Here is a 24,886-nt window from a genome sequence, read left to right as displayed (position 1 = left end):
AGCTTGGTATCCCTCTTCAGTAAGACTAATTGCCATCCAAAGATATTAATGACCTACTCTATAAACTTAATAAAATCAAATAAAACTTACAAATTCAAAGAAATTAGTTATTCTACTGCTCAGCTCTCTGACACTGTTTATCTAACCTCTGCTCAATCAAGCATATTGCACAACACACGACTCCTTATTATACTAAATTTAGCATTTGCAAGTAAGTCATCCATTTATGCCCACCCAACTCCTGCTCTTAACAAGAAAGTACACTTCACTTTGTTACAATTATTCATCATTACAAGGCCACACAAACCAGAGGCAGCTAGCTGTGCATGCTGGGTTCTGCTACACTCAGTTGCCCTCTAGTGTTTGGTTCCAGTAATGTGTCAGAAACACTCAGGAGAATGAATTTGTTTCCACTAACACTCAGCAAAGTCAATGTCTCAAATTAAAATGATGGATTATGTGGGTGAATGAATATTATTAAAGGTCAAAGTGACACTTTATAGATTTGATTTATTCATTCCCGCCTTATATAAACTTGCACAGCGCTAAAAAGACTTGCCTAATATGTTACGGTAAAGTTTGGTGGAAGATTTTTCTCTGCATTAGAAATGCAAGCAGACATATTCCCATGAGAAGATGTCACAGAATCACAGTAAATGACCTCTGAGAGGACAAGCACCAGACTCACTAAGGTCATGGAAAGAAAGTTTAGAAGTGAAATGCTTCCCTAACCTTACTGTCTTCCAGCTGTTTAGTCAGGGGATCTCGGGACCGCTGAAGAAGGTTGTGGAAACGTCCTTCGTTGTGCCCAATGAGAGCCTTCACCTCCTTCCTCTGCTCCTCCCATTGGTTGCTGTGGCCAATCATGTTATCCAGCTGCTGGAGCCGTGCCTCAACGCCATGCTGAGTGCTGTCCCACTGGCTTCGTACTTTCTCCACTGGAGCCAGAGACAGATGCATCAGACGGAGAACAAAAAGATACAGCACACACAGCAAAACACATACTCTGAGCATACTTCTGGCAAAATTACATCTTTGCTGTTGTGTTTTGAGCAGCTTATGTGCTCTGGAAACTGCTCAGCACCTGTTCATTCAGTCTAGCACAATCATTCTGCTCTGTACTTACATTTCTCAGTAATGGACGTGCGAACATCAAGGTTAGAGGTCTTGTTTTTGATGTTCTGTGCCAGGGTGAAAATATCCTCTAGCTGGGGATGTCGCTGCTCCAGGTCACTCTTTGTCACCTGCCATGTCAAAAAAAACAAAAAAAAACACAGGATCATATTTGGTGATGAAAATTTACAGCAAACATATTATTCCACTGAAAAAATGTAATCACAACTTCCATCCCTCCTCTCTTCCAAACATTTCCCACCTGAAGACGCCCCATTGTGGTCCGGATCTCCTTCGTGTCGCCCACGGTGACGATATTCGACTTGAGCATCTGGGTGATGAGGACGAGCCAGTCCGCCAGTTCGGTGGCGGTCTCGTTGAGATCGGTGGGCGCCACGGTGTCTGGCGTGTGTGGCGTTTGGTGGTGAGGGTCCTCGCTTACCAAGCTGGCCATCTGCACGGCTGAGGGGACCGCAGACACTGGAGCAGGGGCGAAAAGAGGCAAAGGAACTTAACACAAGCAATGTTGACATATAGAGCTTCTTTAAAAGGAAATGATGCAATGAACATTTAAGGTGTTAGAGTGAGAGAGGAGGTGTTGTCAAATGGTTCTCGGAGGACAGTGGCATCACACTAAATGAAGATGAATGAGGCACAGGGACTGTTTTAGCGGGATACACAAAAGGACACCGTTGCTCACCTCTTATTTGTCATTTCATCATGCCTTTTTATGCTCTAAATAAAGGCAAACCAATAAGGAAGTGCAAATCTGCCACCTGAGTATTTATTCCAGCTGATAGCACAGGTTTGTATGTTTGTCATGTTGAGGAATTGCTTTATTTTCTGTTCAGTGGGACAGGTTTGCTGTAATTTCCTCCTTATGCCTTTGATGCATTTAAAAAAAAAGGAGCCAGTGATTGTGAATTCAAATGAGTGGATTTCTAGCATAATTTACCAAGCTGCTGGTGCTGGACGACATGTTGGTGATGTGTCCATGGAGAGAGAGGCGGCTGGAGAGATTCCCTCAGTCGACTATCCAGCGCTTTCCAATCAGCTGCCAGCTGCTCTACCTTACTCTGTAAAAGTGAAGGCACAGAGCGACACATACGTATAATTAATGACTTAGGAAAAAATATTACCACAGGAAAGAGCGTATCCAGACTTTAATAAAACAGCCAATTAAACTTTAATAAATTATAGGAAACGGAATTACTCAAAGTGGGGTAGTGGAGTGCAATATGGTATAATTATATGCTACAATTAGCAGTAGTTCTTTCCTAAATGATATTACTATGAAAGCTGGGACCTTTTCCTGAGGCAACAGCTGCTGTCGTCTCTGCAGCTCTATAGAATGAGCCAGCAGGTCCTCCAGGTCCTTCTTCCTGTCCTTCATGGAAACCTCCAGAGACTGGAACAGATCAAGTCGTTTTATTTGCGTGTATGATGAGTGTGGTTTCAGTGGGTATTTGTGAGTTGTTCCTTGTGATGTATTGACCTGCGCTTGGCTGGGATTCAGGCCTCGGGTAATGATCGTCTGGTGAGTGACGACGACCCAGTCAGTCAGCCTGTTCATCCTGTCCTGGAACTGGGCGTGACTTTGCAGATTGGTTTCCACCTCCCCGACTTTGTCCAGCAACTCATGCGTCACCTGCGGAGAAACCAGGGACATAAAAATGAGCCAAAGACAAAGAAGTTGTCAATGAAGAAGAAAGGAAGGACAGAATGCTGCACCTGTCACGGTGAAACATATTGCAGTATTAAAACATTTAAAGTATGGAGTTACTTCTACATTTCAAGGTTGAACTGATAAAAAACAGCGACACAAGTAGGAATTTGAGCTTGAATAAAGTGCTGATATGACGTACTTTGCTCCAGCTGAGGTTGATGGCTCTCAGTTTGCCAATATGCTGATCTCTGTTCTGAGGACTCACACTGGGACTGGCCAGGATCTGAGGAGCGTGTTTGTTCAGCCAACCAAGACGTTCATTCTGTGCATCCATTTCCTCAGCAAGGGCCTGCAAGGACAGACACGCTGACTCTTAATTTCACAATCACTAATTGAAGGAAAACGAGAGAAAGGTCAAGGGAATGCAAACTCAAGATAACGCTGAGCAGGTCAGCCTGTAAAACAGCTGTTTGATACAGCCGTGTAATGTCAATCATTGTACTTTTCACAGTGCGTCTCCATAAGGGAAAAGAGAAAATTGCTCCGCTCAAAACAAGAGATGCGAGTTCTGAGTATGTTCGCTCATGATTGAGATTCACGCAGAAATGTGTGTACAGTGTAGAATATAGGGGAAAAAGAAGAAAGGAAAATGCATCACAGGCAGCGCGGACCACAAAAATAGCACTCTCCAGCAGCTCTGCACTCCCATGAATCACACCAACCCGAGTATGCTTTGTGTCTTGTGGTACCTTGAGTTCTTTGAGGTTTCTGTCAGTGGCAGTGACAGGCAGGGAGCTAACAGCGTTTTCTGACTGCTGCAGCCACAAAGCCAGCTCATCGCGCCTCCTCACCAGGTCTGACATGGCTGGATCCCCTCCAGTCAACCTGCACACACAAAAACACTCGCACAGATTAGGATCTCACATTTCCTCCAGTTTGCAGGCCTAATCCTGAAATTTACATTTAAATTGCTTGTTATAGTCTGATTGATCACATTGATAACGATAACCTGCCAAACACCGATAAAGCAGCAGTGTGATGGTGATGCTACACTGTACTGCACAACTAAGACGTTACACGGTCAGCACATGGGTCTTATCCAGGATCCCCTAAACGGCACTGTATCATGTGTTTCTGTGGACACCTGCGCTGTCGATCAAGGACCTGCCGGTTGACAGCTCTCCATCGCTGACCCAGAGTTTCGAGCTTCTCTTCAAGCAGGAGCCCATCAGGAGATGACAGCTTCCCAATTATCTGCTCCCCAGTGCGGGTCAGTACAAACAGGACAGGTTGATGGCTGGCGAGGCCTTCTTCCAGCTCCTAAAATACATAGAAAAGAAAGAAAATGACCATGTTGGAAACAGAAGAAGAACTACAGTGGAATCAGGGTTCAGTGAAACAGCATAATCAGACTCACTCTGGCCCAAATCCCCAGCTCAAGTCCATCTCTCCAGGCAAATCTCTTATTGACACATAGGCATGATTTGTAGCGAGTCAAGATTTAAGCTGCCAAATCTCTACTTCCACCAAAAGAGATTTAACTTGCCAAGACAGACCCGTAAAGTAGAGTGAGTGATTGTAAAGTCCGCTAAAGGGTGAGTCAGCTAATTGATCTCTCAATTCCCATCCACTTGATCCCTCGTCTCGTTCTCAGCGACTGTGAAAACATGTGGAGGAGCTAGACAGACAGGAGTTTAGCTCAAGCTTCGCAAATCACACTGATAAAGGTGGAAATGGCGGTGGTGCTGTCAGCGATAATGCAGCGGCTTTAGAGAATTTAATTCCCCTTGGAAATGAAATTGCCGCTTTGGTAATCAAACAAAGCAAAATTAAAGGCCCCCTTTCGCCCCGCACGTCAGCTCACTTCTCTGCATTTCCTCTCTGCATAATGAAGACTTAGCTGTGCGGTGTTTATTAGGTACGTTTCAGCAGCCACTTTTCCCCTGGGGGAATGAAATGCAATTATCTTCTGTCTTACATATCCAACCATCTACCTGCCCTATATCTCGCAAAAGCATCCGAAGATGTTAATAATCTTGCAATGAACTTGTCAACATAAGATAATATTGTGGCAATGTCTGTATTTGACTAATTGGTGTTTAATAATAAAGGGAGAAACTAAGCGCACATGTAAAATAATGTGGAATACATTTATATATATGCAAATTCAGGCAGTCAGACACTTTCATCATCCATCCATCCACTGACCTCTTGACGTTGCCGAGCAGATTCTAGATCCAGCTGTCCATCAGGGCCGATGCTCTCAGACAACAGTGTCTCTGTGTCAGTCAGCCACTGACTAAGGTCTTTCAAGTCACAGTGAAACTGACCCCACTCCTCTATGGCACGATCAAAACCCCTGCAACAAAACAAGGAATCATACAAACACAAATAGTGTGTAAATATTAATTCACATCAAGAGATGGAGCAAATGCAAAGAAACTAAAAAAAACAAAAAACAGCAAGGATTGACAGTGAAACACTTCTAAACTTCACCTGTTTAAACCTTAAACACATCAATCAGGGTTCTGCACAGATTTTATAACATGAAGTAGACTTTTGGTTGAACAGTGATTTTCATTTATGGAAATATGCAACAGGAAACATGTCAAACATTGAAGTTTAAATATGTGAACTATGTAACTAAAAAAATCGCAGATGCAGAAATAGTTCATATTCTTTACTGAAACCTAATTGGCAACACTAATGTGAAAACATCGTTACAAGTAAATGCCCTGTATTCAAAATGTATATGTACTGTGAAGAAAATGTACTGACTGCTTCCAATTGAAGATTTTAACCTTGTAAGTACATCTATATTTGTTTTTTTATATGCTACAAGATACATTCTGTGCACAATACGCAGTTGACATCATGGCCAAGCATTTCCACAATGAAGCTGACTTCCAGGGCTGCACACTTAAAGCTCAGGATCAAATCCTGTCAACCTGCAGAGTGGAGATTTTTGTATCATTATTCTTAAGAATTAGTTTACAGTTCAAATATGTATAGCTGATTTATTTCAATTAAAAAAAACTCGCCATTGAGTAGCACTGAGTAGTTTTACAGTGTTTAAGCAGGTGAGCTGCCATGACTGAGTTGCATTTACTATCCATGTACAGTAAAGGAGGAAAGGTGTAGAGTAACATCAGCAGGGCTTTCAGGCACAAAGGGATTATTTTTCAGAGAAAACCCTTATAAATGTGTAAATCTTAATGAGTAAAGTTTTTAGGTGTTTGAGCAATGCCAGAAGAGGGAGTTTAAAGAGCCACTATCCAGCATGAAACAATGAGTATCTGTGAATGCATCATGGAGGAGGCCCCTCAGGACAAACTGGTCACAGTGCCTCAGGCAGCAGAAGACAGAGGGGGGTGAGAAGGAAAAGAAAGAGTCATGCAAGACCAAGCTCCTCCATGGGATATGTCATTAGCAGAAAGAGAAGGTGGCCGACATCAAAATATCCTCCCAGTGGCTAGAAAAGGCCAGTTTAACAGACAGCACTGAGCCTCTGATCATGGCAGCTAAGGAACAGACTTTAAGCTCCATAGAGGCAGTGGTCCACCGCAACAGACTGTGCAAAGACACCCCTCAGACAGTCCAGCATAGAGCAGCAGGATGTAAGATGCTACACTGAGAGGTATAACCAAGTGGCTGGGATAGTGTACAGTGCCAACAAAGTATGACTGGGGCACAGTGCTGGAAAAAGTTGAGAACAACAGAGCTAAAATCCTGCAAGACTTCAAGTTTTACGCAGTCACCCCAGTACCAAATGTGACCGATGTATGCTTGTGTTTTTTAGTTTAGTCTTTTATAAACTACCTGATATTTATTTCTCATTTTTTATAGTATTGACAATATTATTTCTACACTGTTGAATGGATGAGAGCAACGTCATTTCATTTAATGACAATAAAGCTAAAGCTCCAGAGTGACAAGCAGCTGCTGGCTAACAAACCTGACATAGTGGTTCCTGACAAGGAGCAGAAGAAGGCAGCTGTGACAGATGTGTCAGCTGACAGTTACACCAGGAAGAAGGAGCAAAAGCATGAGAATGACCCAGTACCAGGGGCTGAAGCAACAGCTGGAACAGATGTGGAAGGAGAAGTCTACAGAAGCATTAGAGAGAGGCTCCAGCAGACCCCAGGTACAAAATCTGAGTTTTCTGTCCTGAAGGAAGTAACAGGATACTGCGGTGAACCCTTAAACTTCAGCTTGATGAAGAGACATGCAATCCTTCATATGGAGGTATATTTCCTGTTTTTAAATTCAACTATTGCTTCACATTAATGTCTTTAAGTTAAAGCACAACCTTGTATTGAGCATTTCCCACATTTTCTTATTATTTAACTACAGCTGTCAGATAAAATGGATGAAGTTAATGGAGTAAAAAGCATCAATATTTCCCCCCGTAGTGAAGTAATGAATATAGAAGCTTTTTAAGTATTTCTTTCTCAGCTTACCCACACTGTGTAAATAGCTTATGGCAATATTAATGTAGTATTGCTACTGACTCTTCTGTCTCTACATCATATGTAAATAATCTTTTTTTCTTGTCTCTTTTTCTCTCTATTGGCATTTCAAACCTCCCAGGGGTATGTGGAGTTTGTTCACTGGTGGAGTGGTCAGAGTCAATCCCTATTTAAGACGGCTTCTGACTTTGCATTAAACCATTTGGCTGATGAAGGTTTAGCACTGAAGCGTTGCATTAATACATTTATTAGTACAAATTAAAGTCTGTTTTGTACTTGTCACCGTAATGAAGCGACATTAAAAGTATAAAGCTGCATAAAATAAAAGGATCTCAGTAAAAAAACAAATGCCTCCAACATGTACTTAATGTATAACGCATGTAGAGGATGGCCGTTTATGCATTTGGCAACTGAGCTTGGCTGAAATGAGTTCCAGAATAATGTACAAGCTCCATTTCAGCCATTTAATTTTGCTTTGTGAACTACAAAAGGGGTCAGCTTATAGATATGTCGTACATCAATAGCACTTAATGCATTTTTAGTGCTTTAAGTTTAGGCTGAGTGGGATTCATACAAATGTGTGAAAAAATGAAAGGATTCTGCTCTCTAAGAATAAAATCATGTTCAACCACTGGGAAATGATAAGAAAAAAATGGAAGTTGACCTCTATTAAAAATGCCATAGCAATCAGGAACCCTTGACACTGCCATGAAGTTTAGTGACTCTACTGAATAAAAGAAATATAAGAGGCTGATTACTTAAATGCATAATATAAAAAGCAGATCTTTATCACACTGGCGGTCTGTGTGATGGCCATTTCCTCCTACAGCATGGCTGAGAGCAGAACAAATCTGATCAGGGAGACACGTCGAGGAAATGAGTTTTGGATGAGCAATTTTACAAAATATACTCCATTCTTCTGATTTTTAATGATGCCCAGAGGTTATTGTGATTACAGATGGAGTGCTTCAGAGTTTGTGTGTAAACTCAAAATTAGCTTACTAGTTTACTTTTGTCTTTGCACAGACTGTACTCTGCAAATGAAGACTGTTTATGCCCAAGGAATCGTGCTGATGGTAGTCAAGGTCACCCACAATGTGTGTGAATGAATGAATGAGTGAGTGACGGAATATGTGAACAGGCATGAGATTGTTTATGCCCAAGGAATTGTTTTGATATTAACCAAGGTCAGAGTGTGTAGGGAGCCTTACCATGCACCCTGGTCTATCTCTTTGTCTGCTCCCGCTGTCTCCTGACTAGTGGACAGCTGGCATTTAATGTCCCTGCAGCTTGGACCAAACATTCTGACACACAGATTCACACACACATCACTTCTGAAAATAACAGCTTGTTTGTTTTTTTTCTTCACAGTGGCAGAGTTTTCGGTGAAATGCTTATTCAAGCTTGATTCAGCACCTTACCTCTAGCTAATGAGTGTGTGCAGGGTGTGATCTGTTAGATGATATTTATGTAAAGCTGGTGCACGCACCCCTTGCGGTGGCTGTACATGCGGTTGAGGCGGTCCCACTCTGCATTCAGCTGCGTGAGGGCATCTCCAATTTGGCCCGCTTCAGCAGGGGAAGCATCCCGGATGGCATCAGGCTGGCGCTCATGGATCCCTGTGACCTGCTCACTGAGACGCTCTAGATTCTCTTTGATATTCTGTGAAAAGAAAACAGAGGAAGAGGAACAGTAAAGTTAAAGAAGAGGGGGTTAAACTTTTAACTGTGGTAGCCATGTGAACCCAATTACCCTCAGTAATCCCACCCCCAGCCTTATCAGGCTGAATAACACTGTAATCAAGTTTAACTCCAGACCTAAGGCCTCTGATGGCAAAACATTTTGTTTTGGAACACTGTCCGAAAAGTGCAAAACAAGTCACGTAAATGATATGATTTCTTCAACAAAGATGTGTCCGTTCACTTAAAATGTGTTTTTCTAACTGAGATAACTGCTGTACAAAAGCAAATTCTTTCAAATATTGCAGATCATTTCTGTGACATGTCTGCAAAAACAGCTTCTAACATAGCAGGTTGGGTATGGAGTACAGCCCACCTTCAGGGTGTCCTCCTGGGTAGAAAAGTCTTCATAAAGCCCTCCACTAAGCTCTGAGGAGTTCAGGAGCAACTCGTTGTCAGCCATGGCGAGAAGAACTTTGTTGATGTCCAGCATGTAGTCAGAGGGACTCAGTGAAGGAGCGCTGCTACGTTCCACTGCAGACATCTCCTACACCACAGACGACATGGAGAAAAAGTCACATACAAGTGAATTACTTAGTTGGAGTGCTGCATTAATCCCAAAGGACAGTAGCAGTCTTACATCACATGAATCACAAAAACAATGAGGAAGGTAAAATACACTGCAATTAAAAGTTAAACTTCAAGGGGGAAAAAATCATAAAAAATATTCATTAATATGATCAATACAAATGAAAATGGAGTAAAGATAGATCCACAGCTATACTGTGTACATCTGCGAAAATATAATAGTTAGTGCAAGTCAAGCAAATAACTAAAGAGATCAAATAATCTGATAAATAGCAGGTGTGATACATAGCATCATAGATAAAAAAAAGTCCAAAGAAAAACTATATTCTGTCAGAAGAAGTGGAGTTCAAACCCAGACACAATTTGAGAATCACTTTAAACAGTGATGTAGCATTCTTTGTCACACAGGAGTGGAAGACTTCTACTGCTGAAAGTTCTTTGCCGTCTTACAGCAGGTCATGCAGAGGATGCGAGGCAACTGTCGTGAGGTTCAACAGTTTGTCAAGCACCCTCCTCTTCAAAACCAACTCCAAAGGCTCCAGAGAGGCATAGATTCTGCCTTCTCAATCAGTTTTGGTGTCATTGACTTTGCTCCAGCAGACTGCAGTCAGGAGCATTGCTCTACTCACAGCAGAGTGGTAAAAGATCTGAAACATCCTGCAGCACACGCTGAAGGACCAAAGCTTCTCCAAGCAGCAGAATCTGCTCTATGGATGTCAAAGTATTCGGATTCCTCCAATACCTAGGTACAATATATACTGTACGTGTGCATGGATGAGTTCCTCACCTCAGCTGTAAACTCTGTTTGCTCTCTAAAGGCGTGAGAAGACGAGTCCACAGAAACTTCAACCTGCCTGACTTGCAGCACCCTCAGCTCCTAAAGCAGGCAGACACACAACCACAAGTTAACGTGACTGCAAAAGCGTACATACCCAAAATACAACACGACAGAGACTTGTGCGATTCTAAATTTAAAAAAGACACCCTCACTATGAGCCAAGCAAAGAGAAGACAACATATTTTATGCATCTCACCCTGTGTGCAGAATATTGGCTCTGCAACCGGAGCAGCAGAAGTCTCAGCTCCTCCCTCTGACCCTCGTCTGAAGTTTGCTGCAGCAGTTCTTCTCCCCTTCTCAGCAACTCTTCCACGCTGGCTTTCTCTTCATCCATCTGGTGCAGGGAAACAGAGTAAAAGCTCAAATGAAGCTTAAATCCGTCTTTCCTCTATTCAGTGGACATGAAAAAGATCAACTTACACACTAGAATCTGGCATTTGTTCTGATACTTTGCCTAACAAGCTACAAGTTGCTCAGGCTACAGACACTGTAGACACCTCTCAGGAAAATACTGTTGAAAACACAGCAAGAGCTTTCTGACTGCCACAGTGACCTTGCTTTGGATTGGTCTGGGTTTTTTCAGCCTGTGTGTTTAACGTCATAAACCTTGATAACACAGATTGAATTCCAGACTTGTTAAGCCTTGAAATGCCCAATCAAAGCTTGTATTATCAGGTGGCAGCTTTATATAGCCTGAAGCCTGGCATATTACTCATAGAAAAGCTCATAAAATTTCAGAAAGAGAATCACCTGGGTCAATATTCTTTGGTTGTTAAAATTCCACTGGAAAACTGCTACAAATGGCAAACCTTTGACCAGACAATTGACAGACTGCTTCTTCCTCTATTCTCATTTATAAAGTACATAGAGGCCTGTCTTATTAAGGCAGATACTGCCAGTGTCTACTAATATTACCATGGCTATCATCATCAGTTGCTTCTAAAGTTTTGAAAGCGTAATGAAAATTGCTAAAAGTTAAGAGAAACCTGTGTACCTTGTCATCATCCAGGATGTTTACTGGGTCCTGCGGCTGCTGTAGAACCCTCAATGTGTCCCGGAGCTCTGCCCGAAGGTCCTTCACGTCACTGGGGACAACAGCCTCAGCAGGGTGAGTCTGACTTTCTGCTCGGATCTCCTGACTGTGAATGACCTGATTAGAAAGAATGAAAACAAACCTCAGGCACCTCAGTCAGAACTACAAAAATGAATGTAATTATCTTGCCGTATCCTCAAAGAGCATTCAGCCAAAATGAAACTTGCTGTCTTTTCTCTAGAAACACTTGACAGCCGTTTCTATGTGCATAAAGTTTGCATAAAACGAGTTTAAACTTTTTGCCTGTCATACAGTGTCATGTGATAAGATATGATTTATCTGGTTCCATTGCCCTTGGATCTAGTATTAATGATAGTTTCTCGTACCCGCTGGGTTGTATGCTGGTTTATCTCAACGACACCCGACTCCAGACTGGTCATCATCTGTATGCCACAAAGAAAAGAAACACATATACTCGTTAGATAAACTAGACACTGCTGTCTCTATTTCACATTTAACCCTCTGAACCCCACAATTTGCTGGTGGGTAAGAAAGACACGATATCTTTCAAAAAAAAAAATCAAAAATTAGGCTATTATTCAACCAAATGTACATTCACAATCATAATATTTCAGAAAGCAATTTTATTCAACATGCTTCATTTTTAAAAACGTGCCAAAAATAAACCAAGACTAGTCAAGATTCTGTGGAAACCAGAAACGTCTGTACTCCACAGCGCAACCATAAAATTATAGACACCTGCAACCATCAACCATTTTTCGCCTGAACTGCAGGCTGTTTTAAATAGAAGACAAGCTATTAAAAATGTAAACTGTATGTGCTGATTCTTCTTCCTGTGAGCTAAACAGTCAAAGAAATTCACCTTTAATTTTAAGATGTATGGGAATACAAGTCACTGCACAAAAGACATGTATGATTTTCTCTACGTCTAGCTATGGTTGCACTGTTTCCATAGCAGTGCTGGATTTTATTTGCAGTTGAAAATGAGCCTACAGTGAATAAAAACATGACAGGAGTAATAATGTGCAGAAACTGCTTGGAGTTCAGAGGGTTAACTTTTAGTGTATACACCAGATTGAATTCTGCCCCTGATGAATGTGGTAATAACTCTGGTTGACAGGTTTTTAGTTTGTGCTTTCTGTACCTTGGCAGTTTTTATGTGTTGGGAGACTTTGTCAAAGTTGCAGTTGAGCTCGGCCAGTTTGGGTTCGACCACATCTCGACAGGCGGGCCCCCTGCTGGTCATCAGAATGATAGCTTGGTCCCTGACACTGTCCACACGCAGACCGATATCCTCCAGCTCCTCCAGCATGCTCTAAGGACAAACCACAGAGAAGCTCTTCACATATTTATTACTTTATGCTTTCTGTCAATCTCTCTTAAACTGGATGGAAGTGTAGCCTTGGGTCGGATCAGGCAGCTTTGCACAGAATATACTGTTCAAGGTTAGCAGGGCTTGGGAACAGCTGACATTGAGTGGAGACCTTCATCTGTCATGTGAAGAGGAAAGTAAGGGTTAAGAATTTAATACAGCTTCAAGATACATTATTTGACACCATCATAAAAGGTTCAGGTTCACTCTCAACCCCACTTTTTGCATTTAGCCACCTACTTTTTCAGTCATACCCATAAAAACCTCTCTCTTGCCCCCACCCCAACTAGTCCTCACTCTCTTTATTCCATTTGGTGATGGTGAAGACAGGCAATCATTACTGAGAAGTACAACAATACCCAACAGCACACAAATATGTCTGCTTTTGAAAAGTCCCACCTTAACCAAGCACAAAGGTTTCTCCCTCAACAGTGTACAAAGCTAATCCTTTCGTGTGAAAACGCATTAAAATCTCTCTATACCACAAGGTAACAGCAGGGGTAATCCTTGGGTGGATTTTAACTGAATGCATTACCTTGCCAGAGGCAGTGATTTCCGTAAAGCACACTATTTGATACTTCTAAGCTTGTCGTTGTATGAGCTCTGCCGATTCTTACATATTTCTCAGACTTGGTCAAAGAAAATGGTATGAACTAGTAACTTTCCAGTGGTAGCACAGGGTTCCTCTTTGTGCTTGGTGCACAGTATCCACACATTTACTCGGACCTCTCCCAACACTCAGACTTCCTCTGCGTTACCTTCACCACGCTTTCCTTCTCTGCGGGGGCCAGTCGTTCGGCCTCATCCAGGTGGATCTGGGTCTGATAGAGCCAGGTGCTGATGTGAGCCAAGTTCTCATCAAAAATTTCTACTTCATTCTGGTGACTCTGCACACACACAAAGAAAACAAAAGCTCAAAGGTTTCTTTATGGAAAGCAAATATTAAGTGTTTAAGGTTTTGCTGTATTTTCTCTTCACCTAAAAAGAAAGAAAAAGTCATGATTTCCATAACCCTTTCATAATGTGCCGCAGTACGCAATTGTGCAACAACAACAAACTCTTTATTCTCTTTGTTCGAATAGCAAATATATTTATCTCGAGGAGGTGTTTTGTCTGCCCTTGTTTTGTTGCGGATTTAAAGTTTATTCCTTTGCCTAGGTACAACAATCCCTTGAGCTACACAGCATATTAAGCAGAAGTTTTATTTGGGTTGAAAATCTTTTAACGAAATAACCTTGGAAGGAGGAACAAATCTAAGATACAAGAAACTTAGATAATTTCAAACCTTACCATGTATTAAAAGTCTCAGCTTATAACAGAAAGCAGCTTTTGCTTCCTTACAAATTGTGGCAAGAAATGCAGATGTACAAAGACTTAAAGCAGGTGGGAGAATCTACTTAGTCAGAGAACATAGATAAAGAACACAGCAACTCATTATTTATTTTGTCCTATTGTCTGCAGTATTTTCACTCACCAGGACAGCACTGAGCCAGTCCTCGGTCCAGGTGCGGACTCGACCCCAGGCTTCATTGAGGCCACAGAGTTTGTCCTCCAGCTGAGCCTCGCTTCCCTCCACCAGAGTCTGCAGACCAGTACTGGTTTCCATCAGGCTGGACAGCTCCACCTTCCGACGCTCCGACTCCTTCAGCAGGTTCTGATGGACCGACACACACACACAGAGCACAATATATCCACCAGGGTCATGTAATAGCCTCCATGTTTCAGTAGTTTATCGCCGTGTCCTCTAGCTGGTGTTAAGATTTATCTCACACACTGCTGAACATAAAATATAAGGCATGAATTACAGGCACCATAAACATAAATAATAGCCTGCCTTGATATCCCAAAGCTCAAAATATTCACATATTCAACTTAAATAAGAGGGCATTTAAAAAACAGCTGTCAAACTGTCCCACTGCTCCATCTACTGGCAAGAGACAAAAGCACTTATTTGCTACTGCTAAAGACGAGCTGAAAACTTTGGGAAATGTCACACTGATTTAAACTAGTGTTGCCAAAGTAACTAAAGAAATCTGAGCTTTTATTGTTGCTTCACATATTTTTCCATTTATTCCTTTTGATTACAACAAAACAGTCATGGACAGCTACTCACATTAGCCCATGCAACCTCAGCCTCAATGTCAGCTGGCATGTCTCCACAGCTGTTCTTCTGCTGGAGCTGAGCCTCATTTGTGGTCAGCCAGGCCTGCAGGGCAGAACTCTCCTTCTGGAACGTCTGAGACAAAGACAAAGCTTTTTCCAGGTCCTGCTTGCCCTCTGTTACCTGTGAAGAGATTGAAAACAAGGGTGTCTTAAACAGGCCTCAGAGCAATGACGGAAATATTGAACACGATTTAAAATCCAACAGGAGCTGCATTTTGTATAATAAGCTGAATTCATTTGCTTTAAAAATCCCCAAAACGAGTTACCTGAGCCCCTAGGTCATTGTAGAGCAGTTTGAGAGCAGTAAGTTGTTCATCCATGGCCTTGGGGTTCTCTGTCTGCTGTTTCTGCACAATCTGGCGACCTGTTTTTATCACCGTCTCCACCTCCAGCTTCACCTCACTCAGCATTTTGTACAATTTCTAGACAGCAAAAAGACGAAATATGTAGTTGTGTGGGTGAAACAGACTGTCACAACAAAAATAGGTCCAAATCTCCGTTTATGTATCATGTAATGACTTATAATGCATATGCACTACAAGAATCAGCTGCAAGTAAACAATGTAGACAAACTGTGTCTGTGGGCCTGACAAAGGACTGGTTCTCACCATACAGCCGCTGAGGTGGGACTGGATTTTTTCTGGTTCCACGTCCTTTACATCCAGAATGTGTAGCTCAGCTTTGGCACCATCCAGGACTCTCTTACAGTCCAACATGCGCTGCTCAAAGTTCGCAGGTTTCTGAAACAGCTGGTACTTTGTGGAGATCTCCCTCAGCTTCCTCTGCATGTGAACAATGTGGAACAGATAACAAGGTTACACATTTCTGTCACAGCTCAGATGACAAACCTCTTCACTAAACGAATATATAAGCAGCAAAAGCAACTTCAGGCAAGTAAAATCCTGTCAGAACATGAGAAAAAGTCTGGCATGATTTATCGGTAACATTAATCTCTCTCCATCGTTAGACTCTACATATGAAAGCACAGTACGAGTGTTGCTTTATTAAGTGTGAACGATAATGTGGTGGTGAGAGCAGCAGAAACCAGTTCCTGACATCGTCCAGTAGGAGTCAGTGTTACCTGTAGCTGGTCCAGCATGGTGCCGCCTCGAGCAGCTTTGGCATCAGTGGCTGGCGAAGGCAAGTTAGCCACATTCCTTCTCCTCATCTCGTCCACTGTCACTTCGTGGGCTGCGATCTCAGCCCCGATGGTCTGAGAGAAAAGTGAAGACGAACACATGAATACAATGTACTAGATTAAAGGATCTGTTAACTTTATGTATCTACACGTTTCTACACGTAACTTTACATAAAAATCTTGTAAATTTAATGGATCTTCAGTTTTTAAAAAAAGTCATTCAACCTTTAAAATGAATATATTTAAGTTCAAGAGGTTGTTGAGGAATGGGTAAGAATCATGAAAAACAGATTTGACATAACCTTGCCAGCAAGTTGATTTCTCGTGATATTTGTGAGTTCACAAATCTCTCAAGAAACCATCTTGCTCCGCTCCCGCATTCACTGTTTGTACAGCACCAAGTTGGCACGAGCCAATCACGCAGCAGTATTCGTGTGTGGGGCGGGATATCCGGGTGTGAAGACGACACCAAGCACCAGTAGATCAAAACAAACATGGCAACGGAGGACAACGATCGTGTAGATGCTGCTATTAAGTCAGTTTTAGCTGAATCTCCTATCGCTTCCTTGAAGGAAGAACAACGAGAGGCTCTTTGCACATTTCTGGATGGTAAAGATGTTTGTGCTTTTTTATCTACGGGTTTTGGTAAGAGTTTAATCTACCAATTGGCTCCGCTCGTTGTGAAGCTCCCGCGATTGGCTAAAAACAAACCTGTCAGAGGCGGGACATACTGTTGCATTGTCCAATCCGTGCCTCTTTCCTCCAAACGGATTTATATGGAGCGGTCCCAGATTGATATTGTGGAGTACTATCAAGTACTACACAATTATTAATCTGGCTATTGCCAGGTTAGATTTGACAGGCTAAATGGCTATAAGAGTGCTGTACAAGTAGACAGACACTTAATATTTGTATATAAGCCATTAACCATAACAGAAGTCTCTGTCATGGTGGCCCAATGCTAGCTAAATCCCTTTGAATTATTGTATTAGAAGGAAATATTTGTAAAATGTAAAAAAACACAACAACAAATAATTACTAAATAAACATTAAGAGTGTTTTTATGTTAAAAGTAGCACAAGTCATTCATTTTATTTTACATTGGACACATAAATTCATAGATTATTTTTATTAGTATGTTCCTGTAGAATATATAAATTTAATGGAAAAATTAAGTGAAATTACAGGGCTTTTTTTTTTTTTTACAGTGTAGGATATAAACACAACACATGACCTCCCTCATGTATTTGTGCATTTCTTAGATCATTTGAAAGATTTTATGGATATTTAACATTCACATAGAACAATCATATTACTATGACATTTACATATTCTGTTGAAGTCTGCTTTTATGATAAATTCTGTACATAGGAAATACTTAACGACTATTTATTGAGCCTCAAATTGGAAGAAGAGTCTTTAGATTTGGGGGCTTCTCCAGGTGTCAGACCTTGTTTGTTGTGTGAATGCGCGCTGTCTTCGTGTGCACTGTACCTGCGCCTCCTGAGGGAGCTGGAAGGCGTCAATGCGATCAGTGAGGTAGGAGGTGAGCGTGTGGTCCAGCTGGTTCAGAGACTCCTGCAGCGTTTGGAGCGACTGTTCGTTCTCCTTCAGTGTCTGCAGCTGCTGCTCGAGGCCGATCTGCCGGTTCACTGCCTGAATGAGGACACACACAGAAAGTGTTCAGGGTGTAATGTAACCAGCTAGCCTCCTCTGATCATGTGCCAGTAGTTTTGGGGGGGAATTAGAAAAGCTGATATGTTCTTACTAACCATTACACTCAGGAATGAAAGCAGCCCATATCTTTTTGTTTCTGTTAAACCAATTTAGATTTGAACATAAATAAAGGTATGTTTTTATTATAACAGAATATATGCAGTACAATATCAAAAGAGTTCTAATAACGGCACAACATGCAATTAACCGTTTTCTGTACATCCTATAGATGCAATTCATGGCATTACATTGGGGGAAAATTACACAGGATAAAATTAAATGCACATTCTCACAGTAAAAGAACATGCCCAGGTACAAAGATCTGTTGAAAAAGAAATTCAAGCATACCTTTTACCTTATTCTATAGTAACAAACAAACAGCCACACACATGCACAAAGAAAAGGTCCTGACCTGGTGGTTGAGCTGCTCATAGCGGGAATTGAAGGCCTCTAGTTTTTCACTAATGAGTTCATCCAGTATGCCCCCGTCTATCAGCGTCTGACCCAGCTCTCTGATTTGTGTCCGGTTGTCCCCTGGGTGGCGAAGAACACTCTCCAAAGACTTGAGGGGAATGGAGAGACGGAGAAAATGATAAATGTCGGCGCAAGGAATCAGAAAAATCAAGCAAAGAAGGAAATGAGCACGAGGAAGTGAAATCCCCCCCCAAAAATGAAACAATCCTTTGATAAAGCGGCAAGAAAAGGTGAAGAAAGTTGCTTTGGAATGCCAACCTGAAAAAGCCCAAAAACATGAAATCCAGTAAACGAGAAAAAAGTGTACACGTGTGTATGAAAGACTGAGGAAGAATCAAAAAGCTGAGCTGGAGTGCAGATGCAGAAACTGCTTTGCTGGGTGTGTCAGATAGAAGCAAAGTGAAAAAAGATGATAACCGAACGAGAAATGAGAGATGAGTGAGAGAGTGAGCTTGTCGAGTGACGGCACTTCAAACAGTCATTGTTTACGTGGGGTCATTAAATGTGCTTTTTCTTCCCAGAGGTGATGGACAGAGGGAGCGACAGGCCCCCTCCAGAGCGGTGAGGCTGATTAGGAACACTGGGAGGAAGGGAAGGGCGAGAGAATAAGATCCAGAGGAATGAAAGGGGAGAGAAAAGAGAGAGACTTGTTGGGGGAGAGAGAAAAAAAAGACGCGATAAGGACACAGATGAGGGGGAGGAAAACATTGTCTTCAAGGGTCTTCAATTTCCTTCATCACTATGCGATGTTACAGAAGCAGCTCTGTGATTAAAGTGACTCTGACAATCATGCTGCAGGCGGTCTACAGATATAGCAGCAGAGGAAGACGGAGCAAGTGAAATTTGGAAGACAAATCAAAGACAAATGAGGCTGTTGACATATCGCTTCATGTGGTTGTGGAAAGCAACAGCTTAATATCTACCTAACCACTTAATTTGAGAGCCTATTAAATGGGAACATATTACAGAAATAGGTACAGTACAATTTGTTATTCCAAGATTTACTTTTATTTGATTTAAATTAACTGTAATTCACATGTTAATGACAGCATGTTGAAGAGCAGTGATTATGTCAAGTTACTTGTTCAGTTTCTTTTGACATGTGCCCTCAGCTATGGAGAATGAATGAGCTCATTTTCAAAAGTAATTCTGGAAATTATGTGAATACACGTATAATGTTAGATGTGATGGTTCTGTGACTCCTTGTTCAGAAACTAAATAAGCAAATATTCAGCCAATAGTGAACGTTGAGAGATGGTTTATCTTTTTCATCGTGTGGCTACAATCTCCTCAGAGGTCTTCACGGGTTCGGAAAAACTGTTGAAAACAAACCCATCAGCTCTAATTTTATGCCTGATTTTGAAGTTAATTTTCTACAATTCTACAATTTCATTTAGCAGACGCTTTTGTCCAAAGCGACGTACAACACAAGCAAGAATTCAGACATAAGGAAAAACCTGTAGTAAGTGCAAAAGTGCTTCAAGTGTGATTGGTCAAAGGTGTTGATATCAAGTTGCAGAAGAATTGCTACCCACCCACCCCTTTTTTTGTCTTTTTTGTTGTTTTTTTCAACTTTGTCAGCGCTAAATAAGTGCTGGGTTTTGGACCACCTGACTTATTCTACCCCAAAGGTGGAGTCGGATTAAGTGCCTAGGTGTTCTCTGAACAATTGAGTCTTCAATTGTCTCTTAAAAGTAGAAAGGGACTCAGCAGAACGCACAGAGTTTGGTAGTTTGTTCCACCATTTGGGAACAACAGAGGAGAAGAGTCTGGCTAGAGATTTGGAGCGGTGCTGGGCTGGAAGCACCAGGCGTCGCTCACATGCAGAGCAAAGTGGGCACGAAGGGGAGTAGACCTGGATCAGGGAATCCAGGTAGGCTGGGGCCGTTCTTGTAAATGTTTTGTAAGCCAGGAGGAGAGTTTTGAATTTGATTCTAGCTGCAACTGGAAGCCAGTGAAGGGAGATGAACAGGGGAGTGACATGAGCTCTTTTGGGCTGGTTGAAGACCAGACGTGCTTTTAATTTACAAGCAGTCAAAACAAAACTGTCTTAGCTAATGTAATGTCAGTAGCTTTCTGCTCTGTGACTGGCCGTAACACATAATAGAACTTTCTTGAAAAAGGTTGATAAAGAATACATCCAAGTTCTCTGGTATTTCTCTTGCAAATAAACGAAAATCAACGTTTACTCACTTTAAGTGCTGAAGGGTGTTACCAAGCCTGGAGAAATATTTTTTACTTCTTACATTTTTAATTTGTTTGTATACTTATCCATTACCTGCTCTGTGTAAACACATCCTGCAGTTCAGCCCAGTTCAGTCAAACAATCCCAGAATGTCTGTGACATGACTTCTTATTGTATCCCCAATGGCTTCATGATTGCAGAATTTGTTGTTTTTTCCAATGAAACTTATTTAACGGTTTCTAACAACGATTCTGATCAAATGTGATGATTCATGCTTGGCTTGTGTGAGGTTCACTGACAGATCTGCATGTCATATAGGATTAGTTTAAATCATATTGTATAATTTAAAATCCGACAACTGCTTACATTTTCTGGCTCTGAAAAATGGTGCAATTTTGCAGATTTTTTCAAAAGCTACATGCTTTTTTGGGGTTTAAAGGATTAAACATGAATTGAAACTGCCCAACAATAATTGTGAAAACAAAAATGAGAAGAACAAAAAGGAGCAGCAAATTAAATGCGATTACAAGACACGTGTGTGTGTGTGTGTGTGTGTGTGTGTGTGTGTGTGTGTGTGTGTGTGTGTGTGTGTGTGTGTGTGTGTGTGTGTGTGTGTGTGTGTGTGTGTGTGTGTGTGTGTGTGTGTGTACCTCCAGAGCTTCATTAACCGCCTCAGTGCTCTCTGGTAGGCTGTCAGTAGCTTGGACCTTCTCCTCCACAGTGCTGAGCCAACTCTCCTCCATGTCCAGGTACTGAAGCAGCTCCATCCAACAAGACCAAACCTCCTACAAGAGCACACCCCAACACAAACGATAATCAAAAACAATTACAAGAAAAGGAGAACGAATAATGATACTACGACATGACAGCCTTTCACCGTGCATTTTTACGCATCAATTCAATAGTTAAGTTAAACAGCAAAAGTCTAAGGGCACAGAGGCGGTGGTGACTAATGGATTTCAGGCAAAGAACATACATGAGCATAAGCACAACTCAGTGACGTGTCCGACCTTTACCCTGTGGAGTCTGGGGGACGAGAACTAGAAAACACAGCCCCTAACTATGACTTTACACTCACAGATCAGCTCTGAAAACCAGAAACTACCAGCATTCCCTTCAAGCTGCTCTTGTTCTTTGCATGGAAATTAACAAAATAGAATCAGAAATGACACAAAGCATAAACCCACACGTCATTCCAACACTGAACCATAATAAGAGCTGTAAGCTGACGGACAAATTGGGCCACTGATGCATAAAATGATGAATAAATCTTATGTTAATATATGCCATAGCAGCTTCCTGTACTTACAAAAAGGCCCTATACTCCAAGCTAATCTAAATGTATCACAATGAGAAAGTGCTGCTTCTTTTCATAGCCTCAGTCTAAAACTACTAACTGGAAAGCTTCATAAAATCATAGCCTGTTGTCACTTCAACTGATTTATGAAGAGAGTAGAGTTCATTTGTTTGATGATTAATAGTGTTATTCGCAAACTAACCAAAAATAAATAAAAAAATAACAAAGACAGAGTTCACAGGCAGAGGAAGCATTACCTCCAGGGTGTGACACTTGCTCTTCAGACGGTCACAGAGCTTGTGGTAGTTGGCTAAAACCCCTTCTAGCTCTGAGGTCAGCTCGTGTCCACTGCCTCCACCAGGTGGAGAAGTTCTGGACACCAGCATGTTAATGCTGTCTTTCAGGATCTTCACCTTCACCTCTTTCTGAAGCACATCCTCTCTAGCCCGCTGCGAGAACACGAAACAGAACAATGACAACAGAGAAACAGAGCTAGAAAAACATTAAGAAAGCACACAGCATCACATGATCAGAGAATCACCGTATTTCAACAAAGTTGTAACTCAGTCATATCCAGTCCTACCTTCATCTCCTCCAGCGATGCCTCCAACTCCTCAGGACTCTTGTACTCAAAGTCCCTCATGAGAAATTCCTCGTCAACTTGGGTCATCCACTCCTGCATCTCCGTCAGATCTTTCCTCAGATTCACCTGCCTCTCTTGATTCTCAGCCAAACGCTCCTGGCAGCTCAGAAGCTGCAAGGAAACATACATCATCAGGTTTTAAAAAGACACCAGAATGAATTTGGTAAGATCCATATTTTGTAACTTTGAATTAAATGCTTTAGATTCCTAAACTGGATTTACATACAGATGAGAATGTAAAAAATAAGCACAAAAGAGTGCAAGTCAGCTACAGCACTAAAGTCATTTGTTCCCCAAAGTCATGAACACTTTGGACAACACACTACAGATATGAGGACAAATGAATCCTTCACATACACACAAAACAAAAAAGCAATACCGTAATAAAACAATAATTACATTCAAATACACAAAGGATACACAGAATGTTTTTCCTCACCTGTTTGCTGAGTGTTGTCCACCTGCCGTGGCACTTGTCCAGTTCATCCTGCCCCCATTTGGCCAGTCCTGGGACTGCAGCCCCCTGGACAGCGCTCACATTCTCTGCCATCTGCTTCAATGAACTTTCCACTAACTCCATCTCGTTAACATACTCCTAGTAATTGGAAAAAGAAAGGATTTATTTCGGGAAAATTTTAAACAATTCAGGCCAAAGGAACAAGATCTAAACTCTTTATTCAGTTACTGTCTCAGAAAAAGCAACAGTAAAAAGTTTTTAAGTAGTGAAGTTAAAATGTCTTTATGTCAAAATGTGTTGGGGGGGGGGGGGGGGGGGGGGTTCTTTTGCATTGTATTGTCACCTTGCACCGATTAAGTTCTTCCTGTAGATTCTCTGCTTTACCCAACCTTGTGGCATTCCGAGACAACAGTTCCTGTGCTGCATCCAACTTACGTTCCACTTGCTCCAAACGCACCTAAACACAGCATTACTGTGAACCACTGACTACATAAACAACATTCATGTTAGAAAAAGTTAAAAGACAAAGTTCCACATGGAGCTTTATGGCCTTCTAGATCAAGTTGTAGCTACTCTACCTGGTTGTCCTTCATGCTACCCAGAATGCACTGCAGCATCCCCAGCTCTTCACGGGCCTTGGAGGACAGCTCACTCCATTTTTGTAGTTCTGCTGAATCGGAGGCCTGTTGCGTTTGCTCAATCTCTAGACACAGGCCCTGAAATGAACAACAGATGAAGTATGAAATGACAAATTAGGTAACAGTTAAACCTGACATCCCTTTGGTGGGAAAAAGGACTAGTCATTCCTAATCTCTTTCACTGAATGGGACTGGCTAGTGTGAGAAAATACTGTTGTGTTTGTCATTTCCATTTGATAGACTATGCCAAATAAGGATTCCTCCCAAAAGATATATTTCCTACAACAGGAAAGTCACTTGATATGGACTTGGTATCCAAAGAAAAACAGCAGTTCTACATACTACAGATGTTTTATTTTTTACATTTTGTTTCCATACTTGTCTCCTATCTGCTCTGTGTAGACGCAGCCTGCAGCTCAACCTAGTTCAGCCTTTGATTTTATTTTTGTCACCCAATAATGGATTCTTATAGCCTAGCCACGCTAGACCCATGTTCTGAAGGCACAAGGGTCTAGGCACGCTCGACAGGGAGGGAGGCGGACTAAAAGGTTGTCAATCAAATCACTCTGCAGCAATTGGGTAGGTATACAACCAATCAGCGCAACGAATAGGCTCCTAGAGCGCCGGAAATCAGAGGATGCGGTAGTTCGGTGAAGCCTTATTTATATAGTCAATGGGTGAAGCTCAAGTATATTACAGACATGTTAACAGAAAGATTATTCAGAGTCGGTGCTAATGGAGCTCAACGACTGTTGTCGTTTTTGTTGTTGACCCTGGCAGAGAATTAAATTCGTTGCCGTGTGTTGTCTAGCGCAGCTAGGCTAGTTGTTTCCGTCAGAGTCGTCGCGCCTCTGTTGTCACTTCGTTACGCCCGCCTTCTGACTCTACACTTCACGGTGATTCGTCCGGCCAGTTTTAGGAGCATCCAACCTCGAGCCTTATGGAGGGTAACTAGACCTACCCTGGCAGAGAATTAAATTCGTTGCCGTGGGTTGTCTAGCGCGGCTAGGCTAGGACTCTTAGCTAATAAATGCAAAATTTTATGCTCTTTACAGAATCTCATGCAAATAGTTCACTTCGGGCTAATTTTTAAAAGCACGTGTTGAATTTAATGTCAGATTTGACTTGGATGGAACTGCACATCATGTATGAATAGTTAGTTATGACATCTGGAAGTTCACGACTACAGCGCATCTGTACAACAGGAAAAATATGCCCATCTGGGAAAAATTACAGATTTATTGGAGAAAAAATAACCAACTCCTCAAAACAGTTTACACTTGCATATGATAACATGTGAATCTGCTTAATCAGGAAGAAGCAAAACTGAGTCAATAAAACGAGTATCACCATGTCTCATTAGGCTAATTGAGCCCTGAGATGCTGTCATGGTATT

The 24,886-nt window shown here is 41.7% G+C and overlaps 1 protein-coding gene across 1 annotated transcript in view; it reads right to left on the bottom strand.

Annotated features, from left to right (window-relative positions):
* LOC110953978 (dystrophin) overlaps positions 1-24,886 on the bottom strand; it is a 197,865-nt gene that overhangs the window by 152,557 nt on the left and 20,422 nt on the right. The window contains 31 exon segments of the mRNA XM_022198233.2: positions 733-938; positions 1,127-1,244; positions 1,376-1,593; positions 2,069-2,189; positions 2,420-2,521; positions 2,609-2,761; positions 2,979-3,128; positions 3,529-3,664; positions 3,924-4,099; positions 4,988-5,138; positions 8,738-8,910; positions 9,304-9,474; positions 10,303-10,392; positions 10,550-10,687; positions 11,348-11,503; positions 11,773-11,829; positions 12,552-12,722; positions 13,538-13,666; positions 14,254-14,433; positions 14,893-15,063; positions 15,209-15,364; positions 15,551-15,724; positions 16,024-16,155; positions 17,575-17,736; positions 18,209-18,358; positions 21,106-21,240; positions 22,010-22,201; positions 22,336-22,506; positions 22,835-22,990; positions 23,196-23,309; positions 23,431-23,568. Coding sequence (XP_022053925.2) covers positions 733-938; positions 1,127-1,244; positions 1,376-1,593; positions 2,069-2,189; positions 2,420-2,521; positions 2,609-2,761; positions 2,979-3,128; positions 3,529-3,664; positions 3,924-4,099; positions 4,988-5,138; positions 8,738-8,910; positions 9,304-9,474; positions 10,303-10,392; positions 10,550-10,687; positions 11,348-11,503; positions 11,773-11,829; positions 12,552-12,722; positions 13,538-13,666; positions 14,254-14,433; positions 14,893-15,063; positions 15,209-15,364; positions 15,551-15,724; positions 16,024-16,155; positions 17,575-17,736; positions 18,209-18,358; positions 21,106-21,240; positions 22,010-22,201; positions 22,336-22,506; positions 22,835-22,990; positions 23,196-23,309; positions 23,431-23,568 — 4,647 coding nt within the window.

Source organism: Acanthochromis polyacanthus, chromosome 16 (genome assembly GCF_021347895.1).
Source record: "Acanthochromis polyacanthus isolate Apoly-LR-REF ecotype Palm Island chromosome 16, KAUST_Apoly_ChrSc, whole genome shotgun sequence".
Classification (NCBI taxonomy): Eukaryota; Metazoa; Chordata; class Actinopteri; family Pomacentridae; genus Acanthochromis; species Acanthochromis polyacanthus.
The sequence above is the reverse complement of the archived record's forward strand: the minus strand, read 5'-3'. Positions and strand labels throughout refer to the sequence as shown.